Source organism: Oryza glaberrima, chromosome 5 (assembly GCF_000147395.1).
Source record: "Oryza glaberrima chromosome 5, OglaRS2, whole genome shotgun sequence".
Classification (NCBI taxonomy): domain Eukaryota; kingdom Viridiplantae; phylum Streptophyta; class Magnoliopsida; order Poales; family Poaceae; genus Oryza; species Oryza glaberrima.
This window is the reverse complement of record NC_068330.1, coordinates 4,824,456-4,847,377: the sequence shown is the minus strand read 5'-3', so window position 1 is coordinate 4,847,377 and position 22,922 is coordinate 4,824,456. Positions and strand designations below refer to the sequence as shown.

General features: G+C 41.9%; 2 protein-coding genes across 2 annotated transcripts; both read left to right on the top strand.

Annotated features, from left to right (window-relative positions):
- Positions 1-2,094: 2,094 nt before the first annotated feature.
- On the top strand, positions 2,095-3,028 carry LOC127774554 (uncharacterized). Its single transcript, XM_052300816.1, has one exon. The coding sequence runs from the start codon at positions 2,224-2,226 to the stop codon at positions 2,788-2,790; it is 567 nt and encodes a 188-aa protein (XP_052156776.1). The 5' UTR covers positions 2,095-2,223; the 3' UTR covers positions 2,791-3,028.
- A 17,093-nt stretch (positions 3,029-20,121) lies between these two features.
- Positions 20,122-22,242, top strand: LOC127774845 (acid phosphatase 1-like). Its single transcript, XM_052301136.1, has 2 exons — positions 20,122-20,582; positions 21,594-22,242. Exons 1-2 carry the CDS (start codon positions 20,143-20,145, stop codon positions 21,991-21,993), a joined length of 840 nt encoding a protein of 279 aa, XP_052157096.1. The 5' UTR covers positions 20,122-20,142; the 3' UTR covers positions 21,994-22,242.
- The last annotated feature ends 680 nt before the right edge of the window (positions 22,243-22,922 follow it).

Genomic DNA, 22,922 nt, shown 5'->3' with positions numbered 1-22,922 from the left:
TCGATTCTACTGAATATTATTATTCTGGTGATACACCATGATAGAGACGCCGGCCTGAAGGCCTTGGGCCAGTCTCCAAGGGTTAAATTAATTTTCATCGTGGTAATAATTTTGGCAAAAATTAATCTGGGCCGGCACGCAAGCGGGGTCAGAAAATGTGGGTGATACTTAATTGGAATAAGTTCACTTCATGACCCTCGAAATTGATCGAAATCTAATCCGTGACCCTAAACCACAAAACCGGATATCTCGACTCCCAAACTCTTAAAACCGGTGCAATTTGACTCCCTGGGCTGTTTTGGAGGGCGGTTTCGCTGACGTGGCGCCTACATGGCAATATTGACTCGTTTTCTTTCCACGTGGTGTTGACGTGGCGCTTAGGTGATATTAGAAATAAAAAAAATGTCTGGGACCAATTAGTCATTAGCGCAAAAAAGAAATGTGGGCCCACTGACATGTGGGGCCCACATCAGTCCTCCCTCTCACCTTCCTTCTTCCTCCTCCATCTCTTCCTTTTCTATCGCTCCCCTTTCTTCTTCCCCTTTCTATTCTCCTTCTTGGCACCGGCGGTCGCCATGGACAGCGACGGCAGAGGAAGCGGCGAAGGACGGCGGCGGGCAGGAGCAAGCCAGAGCCGCCGCCATGGATTCCATTTCTATTCTCCCCTTTCTTGCTTCTTCTCCTTCCCAGCACCGGCGGTCCAGGTGGTGAGGACAACGGTGGCTGGCGGTTGGGGTCATGGAGGGAGGAGGTGGATGACGTCGTGTGCAGTGTTGGAGGAGAACCACGCCGAGCCAAAAAAACAAGGATGGGAACGAAAAAAAACAAGTCCATAATAAAACAACCGCCGCAAATCAACAGAAATGGTTAGTTGATTATAGTAGAAATCCAGATAGTAAAAAGAAAAGCTATCATCTAACCTAAGAAGAAGTCATGGAGAATGTCTAGATTTTTCGTCCTAAAAAAAGAGGCAGCTCAATTATAATTTCACATATCTTGCCATGAGACATGTGTCTTAAAATACCCAATCAAACAAACAGCGGCATTAAGAACTGTTTCTGACAAAAACATGGACGTTAGAATTGAGAGATTTTTATGGCAAGCAAATAAACTGATTAATATGTACCAAAATTATAAAAATCTAGAAAAAGTGGGAAAACCAAGAAAAACCCTAAAAGGAACATAATATTTCGATACCTGTAATTTTAGGGAAAAAAAAAGAGGACTTGAATGGGGTGCCGTGGATCGGAGTCACGGATGAAGACATGAAATTTTGAAGTTTAAATAATTTTATGAAAATAGAAAAAAAGCTAATTTAAATTGAAAAATGAGTTTTCTTTGCTGACAGATGGCCGACGGTTCCAAAGGGCAATCAGGGAAGATGAGGGGAGGTATAGGGGGGGAGGTCTAGTACACGAACGTTCCTCGTTCGTGCGAGACGAATCTCACAAACCATTAGCCTTTCTTCGTACTAAATCATGTAAATCACACACCTAATCACGATTTGCACCTATTTTGTCGTTTCTGTCCGTAAATGCTTAATTTTTTCCAAGTTTGTTTTGATTGGACTCTTTTCTTTTTAGAAAATATCCACTAAAATTTCTAATTGCATATGATATATATATATATATATATACTAATTGGAGTATATAAAGTTTTTATATAGAAAATATATATATAGTTTATAAATACATAAAGTCTATATATAAAAACTTTTTATATAAAAAGTCTATATATAAGGGTATAAATAAAAAAAGTCTACATGTAGAAAGTTTCCAAAAAAATAGTTGAAATAAAAAAGGTAATCTGGAAAAAAAACGGTGTGAAAAAAACAGGGTTACGTAAAAGAGGAAACTAAAAACGAAAACTTATCACCTTAAAAGTGGAAACGGAAAAAACGGAAACAGTGAAACGGAAAAAAAAACGGAGGGAAGGGTAATGGGCCGGTTGATGGTCTTTTTCAGCGAGGATGCATATTAGACTTTGCGTTTTATGTGTAGTGAGAGATTGGTGGCCACGACACGCGAGAAGTCCGACACGGCGTCGGTCGCTCGCCGTTCCTACTCCGAGTCCGAGTCAGTCCCTCCTCCCAGGCAGCCTATATAATTATTCTTCTATCAATTATCTCCTCCCAAATCGTGTGATTTCCTTCCGCAAATCGATCCCTCTCGCAAGCAATTGTTGCGGCCAGATCCGATCGCATCGATCGCTCTCTCGGGCGAGATGGCCGGCGTCGAGGTCTCTGTTTCCGTCTCCCCTACCAAGAAGAGAAAAGGGGAGTCTTCCGTCCTGGAAGGAGGAGATGACGATGCTCCTTCTCTTCCAGCACCAGCAAAGAAGAAGAAGATGTGGCGCCTGCCCAAGGAGGAGGTGGACTGGATCCTCGCTCAGTGCAACGAGCCCATCTGCGCCAGGTTCCGGGAGCTGAAGCGCGCCAACCCGTCGCTGGTGCCATCGCCGGAGGAGGAGAAGGACGAGTACACCATGCTTCTCTACGAGTGCACCCGCGAATCCTACGAGGACGAGGCTAAGTACGCCAAGTTCCAGGCCTGGGTTCGGGGCGAGTACGCTCGCAAAGGATTTGTGGAGGTGGACTATGACTATTTCGCCAAGAGGGAGGAGGCCATTAGGCTGAACGAGGAAGCACGGGAGGAGGTTTTGGGGCACTGGTCAGATCGTCATCATCCTTCCCACACCGACCTTGACGATGAAGATTGGAAGCTTGTAAGATCAATTCTAGAACGATTTGATCAACGGTCCGCAATTTCCCGATTCAACAGAAGGAACTAAGCTTTTGTAGTGAACAAATCAATTCACCTCTGTATGATTCACTTTGTGCTTCCATTCTCTGTCTGGCAGAGAAATTATTTTGAAGTGTCATATGTTTTCATCATCTGTCTTTCTCTTGTCACCTCTATATGATTCCACTTTGTGCTTCCATTCTCTGTCTGGCAGAGAAATTATTTTGAAGTGTCCTATGTTTTCATCAACTGTCATTCTCTTCTCTTGGTGGTCAAATTTTTTTGGTCAAATTGAAACATGAATCGAAAATCATTCGACAGCCATTTAGCCAATTAGCCTTCCCCTTCCCCTTTTGGTGCAGGAAGCTTCCCTCCTCTAGTTCAGAGCTCATGTAAAAGAAAAGTCCAATCTTTTCACTAATCGGTTGCTAATGTGATCGGACGGGTTAATGATATAGTATATGAGTTATAGTATTTTCATCAGAACTCATAGGTGGAATCGCAACTAAGCTTTTCAAATGTTCAAAGCAAATTTTCTCAGATGTCGGATGGTACTAATTAATATCTTGCCAATTTAGATATATACATTTTTTCACTGTGCTTTAATCTGAGCAGCCAAAGGTCCGTAACTCGATTCTTGGATCCACAAAAGGTTTTGGTCATGGGGTGGTCTAAAGATGAGATTTGTAGGGCTCAAACTTGGGGTGGTTCAGATTGCAGTTCGGGGCTGATGTAAATTGGTGTAGTGCAAATATGCATCTGGTCAATTTGTAAAGACTGCATGTTTTTCTGATGTCTTCTGAATATTGATTTCGGGATAATTTTTTGTTGTTTGTCTACCGTTGCCGAAAATTTATCTCTTCTCTCCAAGAATTTATTTACCGCACTGCCAAAATGTATATGGAGATTCAGAATTCTTCAGAACCGCCTCTGCAAGGCCAAAACAGCTGAGAACCCTTTTTCATTAGTATGCAATGTTTGCTTTACGGACATGAATATAGTAGTATGGACTTGCAACATCCAGTCTATGCCGTTACTTTATGTCATCTTCATGAAAGACGATATGTTTGCAGTCACCAATAGCATGCGGTTTATGGTTATTCAGAACTTCAAAGTTCTTTTCTTTCCAACGCAGTCAGTTTTTCCCTCTCGTACGTGTTTCAGAAAATTGGGTTGGAGCAAGGAGTAAGTTTGATACAAACCGTGAATTACACAAAACCACAATTATAGTCTTGGCAGGTGGTACATAACCCCAAATATTATGGTCTTAGTATTGAAAAAAAATCAGATCAAATATTAGAGCACAAATAACAAAATAACCAAGCTCAACATGGATAGCATCCCAGATTCCCAGTCGATGAACATAATTAGCTGGTAAATGGTAGTGTTGACTGCAGAATATACCGCTGAAATTGACTACCTGCGAGTGCGAGTAGCACCTGTCTGATTCTTTTACGCTCGTAGTCCCCTTGAGAGTATTTGCTTCTTATTTTGAATGACTGGATTGTGATTTTTTTTTTCTGCTCTCAGTTGGACGAATCAACAAAATCAGACATCAGGAGTTTCATTAGACGACATTGAAACTAAACTTAAACATTAGATTCCTATGGACTGATTGCACAATTAAAAAAAAAAAGTTCACGTGGAGAAATGAAGATCTTGGATGTAGATAATTTGTCGGCGAGAACTAACTGCAAGAGTTCCTGCCAAGATCTTTCTTGTGCTAATATTTTGGTTCATTGTACAGGTGTCTAGCTATACATTGATTGATAAATTTTCTCCTAAATATTTGGAATGTCCAAATATAAGACAATCATAGAGTAATTAAATTGTAACATACGTATAACCACTAGAACAGGATCGGTTATTTCTAACGGGCTTAAAGCATCATCTCTTTCGGACAGGCCCCCATCACTAAGCAAAGGTTAGTGATGTGAAAAAATATCTCAATCGGACATCCGGCCGTCACGGATGACACACCTCTCAATCGGGCCAACACAAAAGCCCGTTACGGATGACTCTCATCTCTAACGGGCCTAAACTATAGCCCGTCAGAGATAACTCTCATCTCTAATAGGTCTAAATTATAGCCCGTCACGGATAACTCTCATCTCTAACGGGCCTAAATTATAGCTTCAACGGGTCTAAATTATAGCTCGTCACGGATGACTCTCATCTCTAACGGGTCTAAATTATAGCTCGTCACGGATGAGTATAATAAAAAATAATAAATTTTATTTTTTTTAGCCTCAGGCCTTTTGTCACACCCTGAAAATCCTAAATTTATAAATTGTTGTTTAAATGGAATTATTAGAAATGATTTTAAAAGCCTAGAAGAAAAGATCTAATTTTAAATAATAAATTCCAATATAAAAGTGGGCCAGATAAAATTTTATTAAATACTTCACTTGATTCTATAGTTCCTAGATTTTTCTGGGATTTATTTGAGCCAAGAAAGTATTTTTAATCAATGAAATATCATTTCATGAATAATTTAAATAGAAAAAGGTTTTAAAATCTCCCTTTTGGCTTTGGGCCGAAAATCGGCCCAAGTCTCTCTCTCTCCTCAGCCTGCTTGCGCCTGGCCTAGCCAGCCCGCCGAGCCGAGCCGCCTCTCTCCCGCTGACAAGTGGGGCCCACCTGTCAGGGCCGTCGTCTACCTCGCGCCGCAGCTGCGCCCTAGCCGCGCGCAAGCCGCCGCCGCCTCCTTCCAAATTCACCCACGTCTTTCCATCTCCGATCAAATCAATAGAGGTGAAATGATCCTCGGGATCTCCTCTTCCTTTTCTCTTTTGGAATCTCCGGCTAATTTCGTTTGGAAATCGTTGGATTCGAGCTTGATTCGGATTCGTTTTCTCTCCACTAACCCTAAACCTTCCATCTCGCCGCCGTGGGCCTCCATCGCCGCCCCCTAGCCCCTATATAAGGACCCCCGAGACCTCCTCTCTTCGTTGCCATCCTCGCCTTAGCTTGCCGCCGCTTGTAGCACCGCCTCCACGTCAAGCCGTGCGCCGCCGTCGCCGCCGCAAGTCCAGCCGTGCGCCGCCACCGCTCCGGTCGTCGTTGTCGCTCGGGAAGGCCGCCGTAGGGTTCGCCAAGTCGTCGCCGTCCTCGTCCCGTCCTCCGTATCCGCCGAAGACCGCCGGAGCATCACCGTCGTCGTCGACCCGTGCGTCCTCGCCGCTTCGACCTCGCCGCCGTCGCCGTCCGTTGCCGTCCACCGTCGTCCAAGCCCTCGGCGAGTTCGCGTCGCCCTCTACGCGTAGGTGCCCTCCGTTTGCGCCGCCGCGCCGTCGTTCGCCGGCGAGCATGACGTGCCGAGCCGCCTCCGGTGATGACGTCATCGTCGACGTCAGCGTCACGTCAGCCGTAGACCCGTGGTGGATTAGATCGATCTCGGTCGTCCGTTTGTCTAGATTAGATCCTAGCCGTTCGATCCGTAGACCGTTCCCGTGCACCCGGTCCACCGTAAACCCGAGCCGCTGACGCAATAAATCTCTTTTCCTTTTCAAAAATATTTCTTTATTGCGTCATAATTCAATTAAAATCTAAATAAATGATTTAATCCGATTTAATCTTTAAAAATTCATAACTAATTCATCTTACCTCGGATTTAGTTGGTTCAAGTCTCTAAATTTTTCTAAAATTGAGATCTCATGTTAAAAATATCCACATGTACTGATTATGATTGTTTATGTGCTATTTTGGTGATTTTGCTCTTTTATGCTTAGATTCCGACGTTCCCGGAGAGTCCGATTTCGCAGGAGAAGATTTTGAAGAGTTCCAAGGCCAGCAAGGCAAGTCACACAGATCCCAAACAACCCTTTGAGCATGTTGATCCCGTTTAAAGCTATTGTTTCTATTCAACTATTGCATTTATTTTTGAATGTCATTGGGTGGGAATAACCTATTGCCTTTGTTATAGCCCTTTGATATTGATTACCTATACATACTTTGTCACCTGGTTAATAATTGGATTAGCTAGAACATTATATGGTTTTAGCTAATTAGGATGCTTAGCCATGCTTAGAGACATTAGCTCATATGAATGGGATAACTAATGATTCACTATTACTAAATGATGGATTAATGGTAGCTCATGATGGTTAATCATGGTAGGATGATTAATTAATTTGCTAACTACAACCTGATAATGGTGGGTTGTGAGCACATGGTTTTGATGGTCGTGCTCATGACAATTAAGGACCGGTTCACGATTTTCGGTTGTGAAACATTAACCGTGCCAACCACAAGCCAGCGTGAGCAACGGCTTTACCTTTTGTATAGTGTGGTCCATTGTAGAGCACCAGACTGTGAAGTGGCGGAGATAAGCCCACGGAGGTCGCTGGGGAGTCCTTGCCTTGTTTATAAGGGGGTGATTATGATCCAGGATCGGTGCACTGCTTTGAATTGTGTTATGCGAAGAGTATTGTCACAATCCCTATTCGGGTACTTGTTAAGTATCGCGACGCATGGTTGACATGATGTTGAGGTTGTATCTTGTGGGTACAGTGGTACACCTCTAGCCAGAGTAAAACTATTCGAATAGCCGTGCCCGCGGTTATGGGTGGGTCTAACAATGTCTTTCGTGATTAGTCTCACACCTCTCACCATAATAAATGATGCTGTAATTGGTAATAACTTGTTTAGCTCCTGGTATGGAATGGTATATTCCTGATTTGGAGATATAGCTGTGCAGCTGGGAATGGTTGTTCAGAATGGTTGGGCCTATGCAACGGGTATGTTGTATAGTGTTGGATTAATATTGTTTAAGTAAATCCTTTACTGATTTATTAAATTCTGAAGTATTTATTAAATGTCATTTATGCAAATGAGACTATATTATGCCATCCTTTGTTATCTCCTATATTTGCATATTTGCTGTGTGGCTTGTTGAGTATATCATATACTCACCTTGCAATCATTCATCAGAGGAGGAGTTCTACAGTAATGCTGAAGGTGTGGAGGATTAGGCGTAGCCCTGGTCAAGCTGCTTGTGGGATGGAGACGCCTGCGCCGTTTATCTTATTTTCCGCTGCTTAGATTTTTATTGTTTGAGAGGAACTATCTACCTCTGTAATGACTTTATATTCACTTATTAATTAGAGTAATAATTGTACTCTATTATCAATTTGTTATTGTGTGCCTCGGCTGATTTCTAGACGAGGGTTTACACACATGTAAGCGTTTGGAATTTTGGATAGAAATTCCGGACGTGACACCTTTGCCCTCACTCTTGTCCCTTTAGGCATAAATTTTGTTATTTGCTTCTTATTTTGAATGACTGGAGTGTGATTTTTTTTTTCTGCTCTCAGTTGGACGAATCAACAAAATCAGACATCAGGAGTTTCATTAGACGACATTGAAACTAAACTTAAACATTAGATTCCTATGGACTAATTGCACAATTAAAAAAAAAGTTCACGTGGAGAAATGAAGATCTTGGATGTAGATAATTTGTCGGCGAGAACTAACTGCAAGAGTTCCTGCCAAGATCTTTCTTGTGCTAATATTTTCGTTGATGTAGATTCTACAGGGGTATAGTGACTTGGTTCTGTCTTTGTCTTCCATGTATTGAAATCCCAATGTCAGGAATGATTTCCGTCCATGTGGACTACGCACAGAAGAGGGAAAACCAAGAAAAACCCTAAAAGGAACATAATATTTCGATACTTGTAATTTTAGGCAAAAAAAAGACTTGAATGGGGTGGCCGTGGATCGGGGTCACGGATAAAGACATATGAAATTTTGAAGTTTAAATAAATTTATGAAAATAGAAAAAAAAGCTAATTTAAATTGGAAAAGGAATATTCTTGCGAGTTTTCTTTGCTGACATATGGCCGATGGTTGCAAAGGGCAGTCAGGGAAGATGAGGGGAGGGTATATGGGCCGGTTCTTAAAGTAAAGAAGGGTAATGGGCCGGTTGATGGTCTTTTTCACGGGAGGATGAATGTGTTAGACTTTGTGTTTTTTTGTGTAGTGAGAGACGCGGATAAGTCCGACACGGCGTCGGTCGCTCGCTGTTCCAACTCCGACTCCAAGTCAGTCCCTCCTCCCAGGACCCAGGCAGCCTATATAATTATTCTTCTATCAATTATCTCCTCCCTAACTTGTGGTAGGATTTGAGCAAAACCTGGGTATTCAGCTTTTGCTCAAATCCTACCACAAATTTAATTAGACCTAAACATTATACTCCTATGGATTGGTTGGACAACTTAAAAAGAAAGTTCTCGTGGAGCAATGTATATCTTCGGTGTCGATAATTTTGTCTGCGAGAACTAATTTCCTGAGTTACTTCCTACATTTTTATGTTGTTGTAAAACTTTGGTTGATTCTACTTAATATTATTATTCTGGTGATACATCATGATAGTTCACGGATTAGAGATGCCGTCCCGTAGGCCTTGGGCCAGTCTCCAAGGGTTGAATTAATTTTCATCATGGTAATAATTTGAGTAAATTGCACATTGGTCTAGGTATTTTTACCAAAGTTTCAACATGAACCATCCTAAATACAAAGTTTTCACTTTGGACTAGTTTCTTTTACCAAAAACTCACTTTGGACTGGATGCTCTCACATGTGATTAGACCAGGAGATAAAAGAGGGAGCAGGGAGGACGCCGGCAAGCTTGTGATGGAGATGATTGGATTGTGGACGCCGGCAAGCTTGTGATGGAGATGATTGGATTGTGGACGCCGGCAAGCTTGTAATAGAGATGATTGCAATGTGGCATACATGCGGCAACACCTAGAAATGCAAGAGCGCAGCGCTGTGGACACTCCGCTCCTACTCATTATCGTCCCGCGCAACGCGGCGACATGATCCGATTGATCATGCATGGCAGTCCCTCTCGCCGGCCACGGTGACTAGCAATCAAGCTAAGCTTACTTTCATAGGAGTAGTTCATGCTTCCTAAGGGCCGCCTCAAGATGCACATCTAATTAAGGCGTCCGTCATGTCACGATTGGGCTCAGCCATCTCTACCTGAACCGTGGCATGCGCACATCAAGAAGCTAGATGTTTGAACTGAGTGCCATGCCCCGCTACCGTGCTCGTGCGTCCTCCCCGGTTGGACGCCGCCGATCACATGGAGGTCGAGCATCACCATCACAACGAAATACACAACAATCGCGCAGTGAAGAGCCACAGCAGCAGAATATCAACGGCGAGGTTACATGCCCAGATCGTGAACATAACCTTCCCCAATGTGCAATTCTTGGCAAAGAAACATGGTGTTAAGTGAAAATCTTGACTTAGCCCTAGCCCAATGTGAAACACTGGTAAAAAAAAGTAGCCCATGATGAAATTTACTATTTTGGCAAAAATTAGTCTGGGCCAGCCCGTAAGAGAGATCAGAAAAGTTGGGTGATAGTACGTACTCCCTCCGTATTTTAGTGTACGACGCCGTTGACTTTTCGAATAACGTTTGACCATTCATTTTATTTAAAATTTTTGTGCAAATATAAAAATTTGTGTCATGCTTAAAGAATATTTGATGATAAATCAAGTCACAATAAAATAAACGATAATTACATAAATTTTTTGAATAAGATAAATGGTCAAACGTTGATTAAAAAGTCAACGGCGTCATATATTAAAATATGAAGGTAGTATTAATTAAGCGGGGTCAGTCGGTCCAACCTACTATTTAATCTACCGACCCAACATAGATAAAGTATAGATGGCACTACTTATGATTCATTCATTTGATGAATCTACTGTAGTAATTAACTGATCAATGAGGGCACTGTACACAGGAAAGATCTACCGTGAAGAAATTGAGGATTTTTGTCAAAAAAAAAAAAAAACCAAATCCATCAGTTCCCCTGCTAGATTCTCGATACTTGGAATGCCAAACTTCGGTTTTTTCGTTCATCCACATCGCTCCCCTGCTAGATTCTCGATATTGGAATGCCAACTTCGGTTTTTTCGTTCATCCACATCTTGGCGAAGAGCCTTCGCTCCTAATCCGGAGGGCAACTCCCACGCACTAGAATCCGTAATTTTAAATCTTGGTGGGTTTTTCTTGGCGGTCGGTCGACAGAATAATTAATCTTAACGGTTAGCCCTCAAGAAATCGTAATATCCCTGATTTTCTAGACTTGATGGTTTTTACTTGGCGATCGGTTGACGGATGCTATACTTGGTGGTTTTTGACCGCAAAGAAAAATGCAGATTCTTATAGTGGCGCCAGCACAAGAGATCACGCACGTTGCCTGTTGATCGATTGACCGGGAGGAGCGGACGATGGTAGTTTTTTAAAGCGGCCCACCTTTTTATTTAGAAATATCAATATATATGGGCTTTTTTTTGAGAGATTGATATTTTCATGCCTTAAATGCTCATTAGAGATTCCCATAACAGGGTTTAGGGGATCAAATTTTGGATGTTTGTTGGTCATGCTCGAAGTGAAGAAGTAGTAAAATACAATATATGGAGGAATATATGATCCTACACTGGTGGAGAAACCATCTTTGGTCGGTCGGCCGAAATTCACAATAGTCCCGGTTTCACTAAAACCAGGACTAAAGATGATCTTTAGTCCCGGTTGGTGGCTATAGCGGGCATACACCAACCGGGACTAAAGATCTAAACCTGTCAGGCCTTGTCAGGCCCCCCGAGATCTTTACTCCCGGACTAAAAATCCTAACTTTAGTCCCGGTTGATAAGTAAGATCTAGAAGATTTTTAGCCGCGCTTGGTATTACCAACCGATCCTAACTTTAGTCCCGGTTGATAAGGTATTATTAACCGGGACTAAAGATCTAGAAGATCTTTAGCCCCACTTGGTATTACCAACCGCGACTAAAATTCAACCCTTAATATATAATCCTTCTTCCCTATCCTCTCCTCCACAACCGCCTCGCACTTATCCTCTCCTCAGAGGCTCAGATTGATCTCCCTCTCCTCCTCCCCTCCTCCCTCTCAGATTGATCTCCCTCTCCTCCTTCCCTCCACCTCCTCCCCTTCCTCCTCCCATCCCCGGCCCTCTCCTCCCCGTCCTCCCTACCCATCCGCTCAGATCGATCTCCCTCCTCCTCCCCTCCACCTCCTCCCCTTCCCCTCCCATCCCCGGCCCTCTCCTCCCCCTCCTCCCTTCCCACACAGCAGGCGGCCGGCTGGGCCGCGCACGGGTCCAGTGGCGAGCGACGGCAGGCGGTAGCCGCTGCCGGCATCTTTTTCTTTTTTTTACAATTTGTGATTCACTAAGATGTATAATTTTGTGATTTGTTGCATGGATCTGAGATGTATAATCTGTGATGTATTTGGTTTGTGTGTAATTTTTTTAAGATTTGTGATGTATTTGATTTGTGTGTATAAGTAACTTAAGATTTGTGATGTGAATGTTTTGGGATGTTACTTTGATTTGAGGTTTGATTTGGGATATGTATCCCACTTGATTTGGGAGAAAATACAGGGATTAAACTCTAGCTAATAAACAATGAAAAAAAAAGAGACCTAATGGGACTGCCGCTACCCTCTCTTTAGTTACCAACCGGGACTAAAGATAAGGTATCTTTAGTCCCGGTTGGTGACTAACCGGGACTAAAGATGATGGTTGGTGACTAACCGGGACTAAAGATGGGCATCTTTAGTCCCGGATTCATAGTCCCGGTTGAAAAACCGGGACTAAACGGGGGTTACCAACCGGGAATATAAATGGTTTCTCCACCAGTGCTATTGGATGAGATCACCCAGTTTTTAGTAGTTTAATTTGATTCTGAAACCAAATAGCCCGTATATTCCTCCTGGTTATTAAACACTGAGAAAACGTTTTTCCAGCGGTCAAAACATGTTTTCGCAGCGGCAAACCTTTCGCATGTATCCAAACGACGGTAAAAATCCTAAATTTTTGCAGGCGGACCAACGATTTTCGCAGGTGGTAGTTCAAATCTTCGCAGGCGCTGCAGGTGCTACAGTAGCCCTGCCTGCAAAAATACTCTCGGTGCCAAAAATTTTTTTTCCTGCCAACCCCTCCCCTCCCTAGGGTTTCAAATCACAAATCCTCACAAATCTCATCCAATAAACAAAATCGAATCACAGACAGTGTAAAGTTGCAACTCAAAAGTATTAGATTCAAATCCACAGCAAGTTAACAACAATGAACATGTAAACTTAAAAGAAGACATCGTCGCCGGCGAACTCCTCCGTTGCATGGGGTGGCCGTCGCCGCCACCGCAGCCTCCCTTCCCCCTCCGTTCGGATCTGGGAGGGGAGGGTTGGGGTAGCAAGCCCGCGCGCCGCTGCCCCATGCCTGCACGGCCGCCGACACTCCTCCCCTCCGCCGGATCTGGGAGGGGAGGGGTTGAGGGGAGGGGTAGCGACGCAGCCAGTGGTAGTCATCGTCATCGCGTGGTAGTCGTCGTGGTCGCTCGTAGGCGCCGTCGCTGACGCCCTTCGCCCGTGCCGACGCCGGCCCCCTCTGCCCGTGCCATCACCGACGCCCTCCGCCTGCGCTGTCACCGACGCCCTCCGCCGGCACCGCCGCCGACGCCCTCCGCCCGCGCCGCCACTGTCCCCCTCCGTCCGTGCTGCCGCCGACGCCCTCCGCCTGCGTCTCCACTAAAGCCCTCCGCCCGCGCCGCCGCAGGCGCCCTCCGCTGACCCCCTCTGCCCGCGCCTCTGCCGAAGCCCTCCGCCCGCGCCGCCGCCGACGCTCTCCGCCAGATGGAGGGGAGGGGAGGGGAGGGAGCCGGCCGGATAGAGAGAGAGAGGAGGGAATGAGTGGTGGGGAGAGGATAAGATAGAAGAGGAAATGATATGATAGGGGACTTACTATTTTGTTATGTAGGTATGATTTTTGCAGGTGGACCACATAAGGTTCCTTCTGCAAAAATCATATTTTTTCAGGCTGACTACTTTAGAGGTCCGCCTGTAAGAATAAATGTATTTTCGCAGGCGAACCTCTTAAGTGGTCCGCCTAGAAAAACTAATTTTCGCAGGTGGATGATGAAAATCTACCTCGGTTTATATTTTCGTAGGCGGATATTTGGCTCCGGGTGTTATATCCGCCTGCGAAAATAAAGACCCAACGTTGACGAAAATGCTTTTTCTAGTAGTTAAATCTGTGATGCTGCAGCTACTTAATAATGCCAAGTGATACTTAATGATCGATACAAATACGAGACTATTTACAAGTGATACTTTATATACTGTGGAAACTGATTTACCGCTCGGGGCAAGCAACATACAGTCATCAAAAGTTGGCGCATACATGGATCACATGCACGTGGATTATATATACTATATATCCAACAAGACAATTAACAACGATTAGTATTGATACGTTTACATATCTTGTCGCAAGCTTTTGGCGTTTATCGATAGACAGACATATATATAAATTTCTTTCTCTGGCCAAAAATCTTGGGCTTCAATTGATTGGTTGATAATGCTGAAGACTTGGCAATCATATCGATTGGACTCTGGTCCAATTTGCAGATCAACTTGGCATAATATATTAATTTGATTTCGTGCAATGATCGTGCACATATAATACTAGCAATATGTGCCTAAAAATAAGGGTGAGTGTGCCTCACGTGGACCCTGTAAAATAATGTGCTGGTTGTCCAACACAATATATAATATAGGGAGAAAATAGCTACTTTAGTCCTAAAGTTTCTCTGTAGAATTAGTTTAGTCTCTAACCTTTTAAATGGTCCAAATAAATCCTTAACCTTTGTTATAAGGCCTAGAATAATCCTTGGGTCCACCAAAATCGTCATATGGATATGCCATGTCATCATTTATGCAAAATCTATGATGAATTGTCCAATTTACCCTTACATATATCACAGAAAAATAAATATAAGGGTGAATTAGACATAACCATAGGAAAAAACACTTCTTTTTTTACCCTTTTGAGGTATATTTTTGCTCTTACATATACCATATATTTTTTTTTCACTTTTTCGTTTTGATTTTTTTATTTTCCTATGCGTAAGGGTAAATTAGACAAATCATATAGATTTTGCGTACGAAGGTGACATGGCATGTTCATGTGGCGATTTCGGTGGGACCAAGGACTATATTAGCCCACATGATAAATTTAAAGGACTTGTTTAGATAATATGAAAGATTAAGGACTAAAATGACACAGGAGCGAAACTTTAGGGACCATATTAGCTATTCTCCCATATATATAGGTACTGAATTTGTTTCATTGAATGATGAAAAGATAACTATTTCTACAACATTTACTAAACTATTTAGGGCCCCTTTGAATCAAAGAATTTGTAGAAGAATTTCATAGAATTGAAATCATATAGGAAATTTTCTTATTTGGCCCTTTGATTCAAAGGATTGGAGTTTTCCAAATACTAAACAATTCATATGGAATGGCTCATTCCATGTAAGTTTTGGAGGAAATTTAGCAAGATGTCCAACTTCTTCGAAAAATTCTTTTGAGATTAGCTTTCCCATCTGATTCCTGCGTTTTTACTGTGGCCCAATCAAACGATCATTTCTGTGTTTTGCAATTCTCTATATTACACATCATTTTGTCAGAATCCTATGTTTTTTTCTAGTCCTCTATTTTTGTATTCCTACTATCCAAAGATGAACAGGCGCGTCCACCGGCTACGGTGGAGTACTGGTTCAACCAGAATCAGCATCACTATCAGTTTAAGCTACGAACTGACAGTCATACACAGTAACATCAATGCTAGTTCCTCTAATCTCTACCGATTCCAATAGGAGTGTTTGATTCAGACTTTAGCTAGCACTACTAAAAAAGCGATAATATAGGGGACAACCTCATATGTACCGGTTCATCCAAGTCATATGAGACTTTTCCTGCTATCACAACTAATCACATGGGGTATAAAATTTAAACCAGCACCTATGATATCATATAAGTATAGCTGTATTAAAAAACCAACACTAATAATATAATTACAAGATTATCTAATAATCGATACTTTTATACAAGAAAAGTGCTGGTTTTTCTAATAAACCAGCACATTTGCTGAGCCGAACCAGCAGTAGTTGAGCGTGGAGTGGGAGATTGAGGACAAAAATCCTTCAAGTATCGTCATCCTCATTGCTCTCGTCCTTATACTCTCACATCTCACCATCTCTCATCTCCCAACCTGATCCCGGCCGGCCGGCTAGCTCTCCCAGCGCATAGTGACCACGAGATCCAGCCAACTGGAGCCTGGCCGGGAGCTCAACCTCCCTCTCCTCTCGATAGTTTGTAGCTCCCCTACTGAGCAGTTGCAGTCACGGTGATGCATCGAGTCATATTTTTTTTTTATTCGTGACCTAAAAGGTGCCAGTTTATTTTTTGATAATGGAATAGAATATCCCGGCCTTTGCTCAACGAGCTACAGCTGATTATTATAGAGTAGCGCATAAAATAAAAAGTTTATGAACCGTGTCATCGATGATTCTTCCCATCAGGCTGGAATGGGGTGGCTTGGTAATCCGGCACCTATATGAGGTTTCAAATTGGCACTCATTGGGTGTTCTGTAGTAGTATAGTTTATTAATTAGCGCTATATTTCTGATTACGATTTGGTCTAAACAATTAACCATTGCTAATGTGAGGTATATATCTGACTGTGTAGGGGATTTAAATACAAGAAACAAACACATCAGAATGGGGTGAATGGTAGGAAGTCATTAGGAACACAAAAACCAAATTATTTTTTGAAATAAATATAACACAAATAGAACTGACCTGATAAAATTGAGTCTAACCAACGTTGTAATTAAGTCCGGTTTAACCGGACGTAGACCATGTCTAACTGCTGGTGTGCCTGTTCTGACCGCTGATAGATCTTTGGTCTGATTGGAAAAAATGGACAAACATAATAACTCTTTACAAGATGATCAACAATATTGCATCAAGGTGAGTTCATAATACCTCTAAATTAAGCGCCTCTCCACCTTGATGTATTATAAACAGATATTGAGACAAACTCTTTTATTAAATGGCACATCACGGAGCTTGCATGCATTTATTCCGAAAAGAGGGTGAGAGATCTAAACGTAATTATACTCAATATATATTTGTCCATAAATATAAAGTATTTTAAGTTATTTAATAAAATTTTAAGGTTAAGGGTGAAATTATTCTGTTGTCTCAAAACTAAGTTGATTGGAAATTAAAGAATAGTATAGCGATGTTCTACTCCCTCCGTCCCATAATATAAGGGATTTTAGGTGAATGTGACATATCCTAGTACAATAAATTTGGACATAAAATCCCTTGTATTATAGGAGTACTAACTACTACTCCTTCCGTCCCAAAATAAGCGCACCCATAAATTTTCGTGCACAACTTTAATCGTTCGTCTTATTTAATTTTTGTAAAATAAAAAGTAAAAATAACAACTATATTTATGTTTTATAATCTAATAATAATAATACTCACATAGAAAAGTTTTAAATAAGACGGACGATCAACATACAGCTGCGCTTTCTTTTACACTGAATAGCTGCGAACGCAACAAATAATGTCGTTGAATGCATGGATGAGATCAGATCGATCACGTGCAGGTACATGCATACAGTATGTATTTCACGTGGGTATACGCATGTGTCAGAAAACTATTGCATCGAACCAAACGCTTGATTATATACGCCCTCGGAGTTTGATGCAGCGAATTATCCACCCTGTACATTTGTTCACGAATGCTGGTGCGAATTGAATGCATCTGTATCACAATTCATAGACCTGCGCGTCTCTCTCGTAGTCTAAAAAATATGTAGTGATGCATGCAAATAGGCCGTTGCACGCTTGTACAGCTGACTACAGTGGCTGCCCGCCATTCTTGTACCCAATATAAACAAATTTATGTATTGTTCTTTTCAGGCCGGTACTAGCTACAACTACCAAAAAGGTCAACCGTATGGTGCAAACAATGTGTGTATGCGATGTTTGGATGCGCCATACTTTACCACAATTAAAATAAGGCAGTTGTGATCGGTACAAAAGTGTGGTGCTGTTGACGTAAATTATATCGTGACACACGAAGACACGAGAGATCTACTTAGTTTCAGTGTAGATCCTATCAATTGGGATTAGAACGTGCTAGCTAGTTAGTTTGATCCTGCAGCTGATAAGATAGATAAATTGATGATCAAAGAACCGATCGACCAATAAGCCGATGTAGTGATACTAGTCGATGTTGATAGGGTTTTGAACAAACGGCTATATGTCCGATATAGATTCTGACACTTTGATAAAGACAATGGAAGCACTTGAACAAACAATTCAATCGGCCGATGATAATATGATGAAGTAGATGTCTTATGAACCAATCGACCGATATTGATACATAATATTAAATGTAAGCTCTATGGTTAAAGCATAAATCAGTTGGAAGTCCGATGTAAAAATAAGTTATTGGTTAATACTCCGATAAAACGCAGCACAAATAATATATAAACTTAGCAAGACTTAGATTGTTAGTAGTGACCTAACCGCGAGACAGTTCTAGATTGCGTCTGATCAAACAATCTTGGTAAGTTGATAGATCATCTATGCTAACGTGATAGATATAATAAATCTATTTAAAACAAATCGACTAAGGCTGAAGATCGGACCTAATCGAGACAATCCTAACTAAACCGGTATGTCTCTAAACAACACAGTGCAATTAAATATGTAATTGAAACATCACGTAGACAAATATACCAATCAAACTAGATTAATCTAAGAAATTGAAGTGATGTAGCCTTGAACAACACTAAAATAGCTTATACAATTGCCAGGGCCAACCGAACTTAGGGCTTACGCCTTCATGGGAGATCGAAGCAATGCAGCCCTGCGTCAGGTGCCAGTTTCGCCGGTGATAAAACCTCAAAAAAGAGGGCGACAATGTTCTATAAATTTTATTGATCGAGAGATAATTTACAATAACCATGAGTGTGTGTAATTATAGCCATAGGTAGACACTAGTACTCCCTCCGTTCCTAAATATTTGACGCCGTTGACTTTTTTAAACATGTTTGACCGTTCGTCTTTTTTAAAAAAATTAAAGTAATTATTAATTCTTTTCTTATCATTTGATTCATTAAATATACTTTTATGTATACATATAGTTTTACATATTTCACAAAAGTTTTTAATAAAACGAACGGTCAAACATGTTTAGAAAAGTCAATAGCGTCAAATATTTAGGGACGGAGGGAGTACTTCTTAGACACAACACAAACATTCTTAAAGATAAAGTAAAAGACACGAGCCTTGATCGGACTCTAAACAATCTCTCCTAAAAATAAAAATAAAAAGAAAACTAACAGACGTTGCCAAATTAATAGATAAATTACCATGCCTCGTCCTTCTTAAACTCGACCTCTTCTTGATAAACTTCCTTTAATTAATTAATTTTCTTAACTGAATACACTAATAATTTGATTGCTGGCAGATGATATTTTTCATAGGTCAATTTTAGAACTCTGTGGTCGATACTGTCTAGGTCGATAACGACTTCGGGGTTTACCAAATTTTAACGTTAACATGTGCACAATATAAAAGTTAGAAAACAATTGCCTCTATGGGCATGTACAGTAGAGTCGCTGCAGCATGGTCATGTTTTCTCTTGTAAACTGGTACTGTGCTGTAGCAGCAATATCTGCCGAATAAACCTTACAATAACATGCTATGCTATCTTGATTCATTAACATCAATATAAATATGAAAAATGCTAAAATGACTTACACTGTGAAACAGAGGGAGTAATAAATTGCGGCTGTGAACCAAATTTAATTTGTTGGAGCATTAATTTGTTTACGTAGGATTAGGAAGTACTAGCTATAGATAAAAAAACCCTGAATTATTGGAGCATCTCCGATTTTCCATGCATGAATGCATGACGACATTCTTGCTTGTCCTCTAGCTAAAAATAATTTTAGTTCCCACCCTAAAATTTTTCATCCTATCACATCGAACATTTGAACACCTACGTGAAGTATTAAATATAGACTAAAAAATAACTAATTGTATAAATTGCGACTAATTTGTGAGACGAATCTTTTAAGCCTAATTGCTCCATGATTTGACAATGTGGTGTTACAGCAAATATTTGCTAATGACGGATTAATTAGGCTTAATAAATTCGTCTCGCGGTTTACTGACGGATTCTGTAATTAGTTTTTTTATTAGTGCCCGAACACTCCATGCGACACCCTATATAATAACCGATGTGACACGTTAAAACTTTACACCCCTGAATCTAAACACCCCCTAATTCTATCATCACCAGTGTATTCCCTTCATCAAACTATTTATAATAAATTATTAAATTAAACAATCGTGATCCACGTGCTGACAAGTAGGTCCCACCAACCACCCAGTTATCCTCTTCTTCACCGCTATAAAACCCCATGGCCTCCTCACACTTCCCCCCGCAGCTTGTTTAGCTTAATTAGCAGTAGCACAAAGCAGCAATATAATGGCGACGGCGGCGAGGCTGCTCCTCCTCCTCTTCCTCACGGCGGCGGCCAGCGCGTGGGAGATGAACATCCGGTTGCCGACGGAGATGCTGAACGGCGGCGAGGCCGTGGTGGCGCCGATCATCCACGCGCTGCGGCCGCTGCTGGGCTCCGGCGGGCAGCTGGCGGCGCGCGCCGGCGTAGCGTGCGACAGCTGGAGGCTGGGCGTGGAGGCACACAACGTAATCGGGTGGAAGACGGTGCCGGCCAGGTGCGAGGGCTACGTCGGCCACTACATGCTCGGTGGCCACTACCGCCGCGACTCCGCCGTCGTCGTCGACGAGGCCATCGCCTACGCCGAGAGCCTCCAGCTCGCCGGCAACGGCAAGGAGATCTGGGTGTTCGACATCGACGAGACCTCCCTCTCCAACCTCCCCTACTACGCCAAGCACGGATTCGGGTACGTACACTGTACGTACACGTACACGTACACACCACTTTCCTTGCAGTATAATCATTATATACATGTTTATGTATAACATATACATATATATCTTGTATTATACGTGTATTGCTGCAGGTATATACGCCTCATTTCAGTTGGGACTTACACCGCGCGCTGACTTGGTTATACATTTATCTACTGGCAACTTGCTGGCAAGATAATACTACTATATATGAAAAAATATCTAAAAATCTAGCTGATGTGACATAATTAATTAAGTGTCAAAATTATGATGAACTATTTAATGTGCATACAAATATACAGTATGTGAACGTATTATTAAATTGAGACCGGCCTGCCTAGTTCACAAATTAATATAGGAAATACTGGGGTATTACAAAATGTGAAGTCAAAGATGAAAGTATATATCATCCAATTAATGAATATAACACAGTAAAACATTCTCAAAATAGTAAAAAATAGCAAGGAGATGCGCATCTATATATGCTTAGCAAGATTCCACCGGACATTCCAAGGCCTCGCAAAGAACTAGATAACTTTAAGCATTATATTGATTAAGAGGATAAAAAGAACACTATGCACTTGTCCATGTGGCTATTTTTAGGCAAACCACTGAAACCTTTATTAGATTCTTCAATCAATAATTTATTACTAGCCTGTAGGAAGTCAGAACCCTAAAAAAACATATTGCACCAGCAGATCAGGTAATGAGTGATGCAAACATGCACATGCTGGCAGACAATACATTTTGTCGGGCTTATATTGTCCAGCAGTCATATAAGTCAGATCCAAAATTCGTTCTTTCAAAAAAAAGATCCAAAATTTAATCGTTATACAAATTATGGGTGGATTTATGGACCACTGCATGATGAGGGCGTTAGTTAGATCTTTCACTAATTGTTAATTTTTTCAAATATGCACAAAAGTTGGAACTTTATTTTGAATTCCTGTAAGTTCTAAATTAATGAAGAGTTTCATTGATGATTTTTTACTAATACCCGGCAGAGCTACACTGTACAATGATACGAGCTTCCGCGAATATGTGGCGGAAGGGAGCGCGCCGGCGCTGCCGGAGACGAGGCGGTTGTACCGGCGGCTGCTCCAGCTCGGCGTCAAGCCGGTGTTCCTGACGGGCCGCACCGAGGACCAAAGGAACATCACCATCACGAACCTCCGCCGGCAGGGATACTCCGGGTGGATGAAGTTGTTGCTCAAGCCAGCAGTGCACGCCGCCGGCGAGCTCCAGGGGTCCGCCGTTGCATACAAGTCCGGCGAGCGGCAAAAGCTGGAGGATGCCGGTTTCGCCATCGTCGGTAACATTGGTGACCAATGGAGCGACATCCTCGGCACACCGGAGGGCGCCCGCACCTTCAAGCTGCCGGACCCCATGTACTACATCGGCTAGGTTGCTAAGTAACAAGTCCAATGAGGCCCAGAATCCGCGTCACGTGCGTTTCATCTTGTTTTGTCTTGAAATGCTTCTAAGTTACAATAATTTTCGATGCGCGTCTATCTGTATTTTTCCTTGTGGGATTGATGAGATTTGTAATAGCACGTACATGTAAGAGCGGTAAATCTATCTAGCTATGTACCATTGAGCAAGCTTGTCGCGTGTGTATCTTTGTCTAATAATTAAGGAAAATTGCAAGATACCACATCAAATATCATCCTTAGTTTAAGATTTGCCTATATATATATAAGACGATTTATTCCGAATACCCGTCCTTTTTCCTACTTATTTACCTTAGATTGACCCCCGGCCCATTAGATGTAGTTCACGCCCTATTTTTTTTTCTTTCTTTTGCAAGTGTTATATGACTTAGCACATCTCTTGATAGACATGACCCCAAACATTCTTTTCAAAACAACAGTCGCATTGAACTCATCTTTCTCATTTTGAATTTGTCGAAAAACCAGCTGCCACGGAAGAGTACTCGTGACTACCGTCGCCCAATGGCATACTGGCCACCCTAAGTGGGGATGCTACGATCGTGTAATAAGCCTAGCAAATATGGGTGACGATCACGGTTCATTGTCTATGAGTATTTATACGGGCACATGATAATATATATGAAAGGGAACGGGCAGATCGAGGAGTACATTATCTAAAAGTACAGCTGATGTGATAATTAATTAATTATTGCCAAAGCTAGCTAGGATGAACGTGCATACAATATACAATATATGTGAACGTATAATTAAAATGAAACCGGCAGGCCCAGTGCATATATAGAAATAATACAAGAAGTACTCTGATATTGCAAAATGTGGAGTCTAACTTGAAAAGGTCGTCCAATTAATGAATATTATTAAGAACGAGATAATTCCAGGACC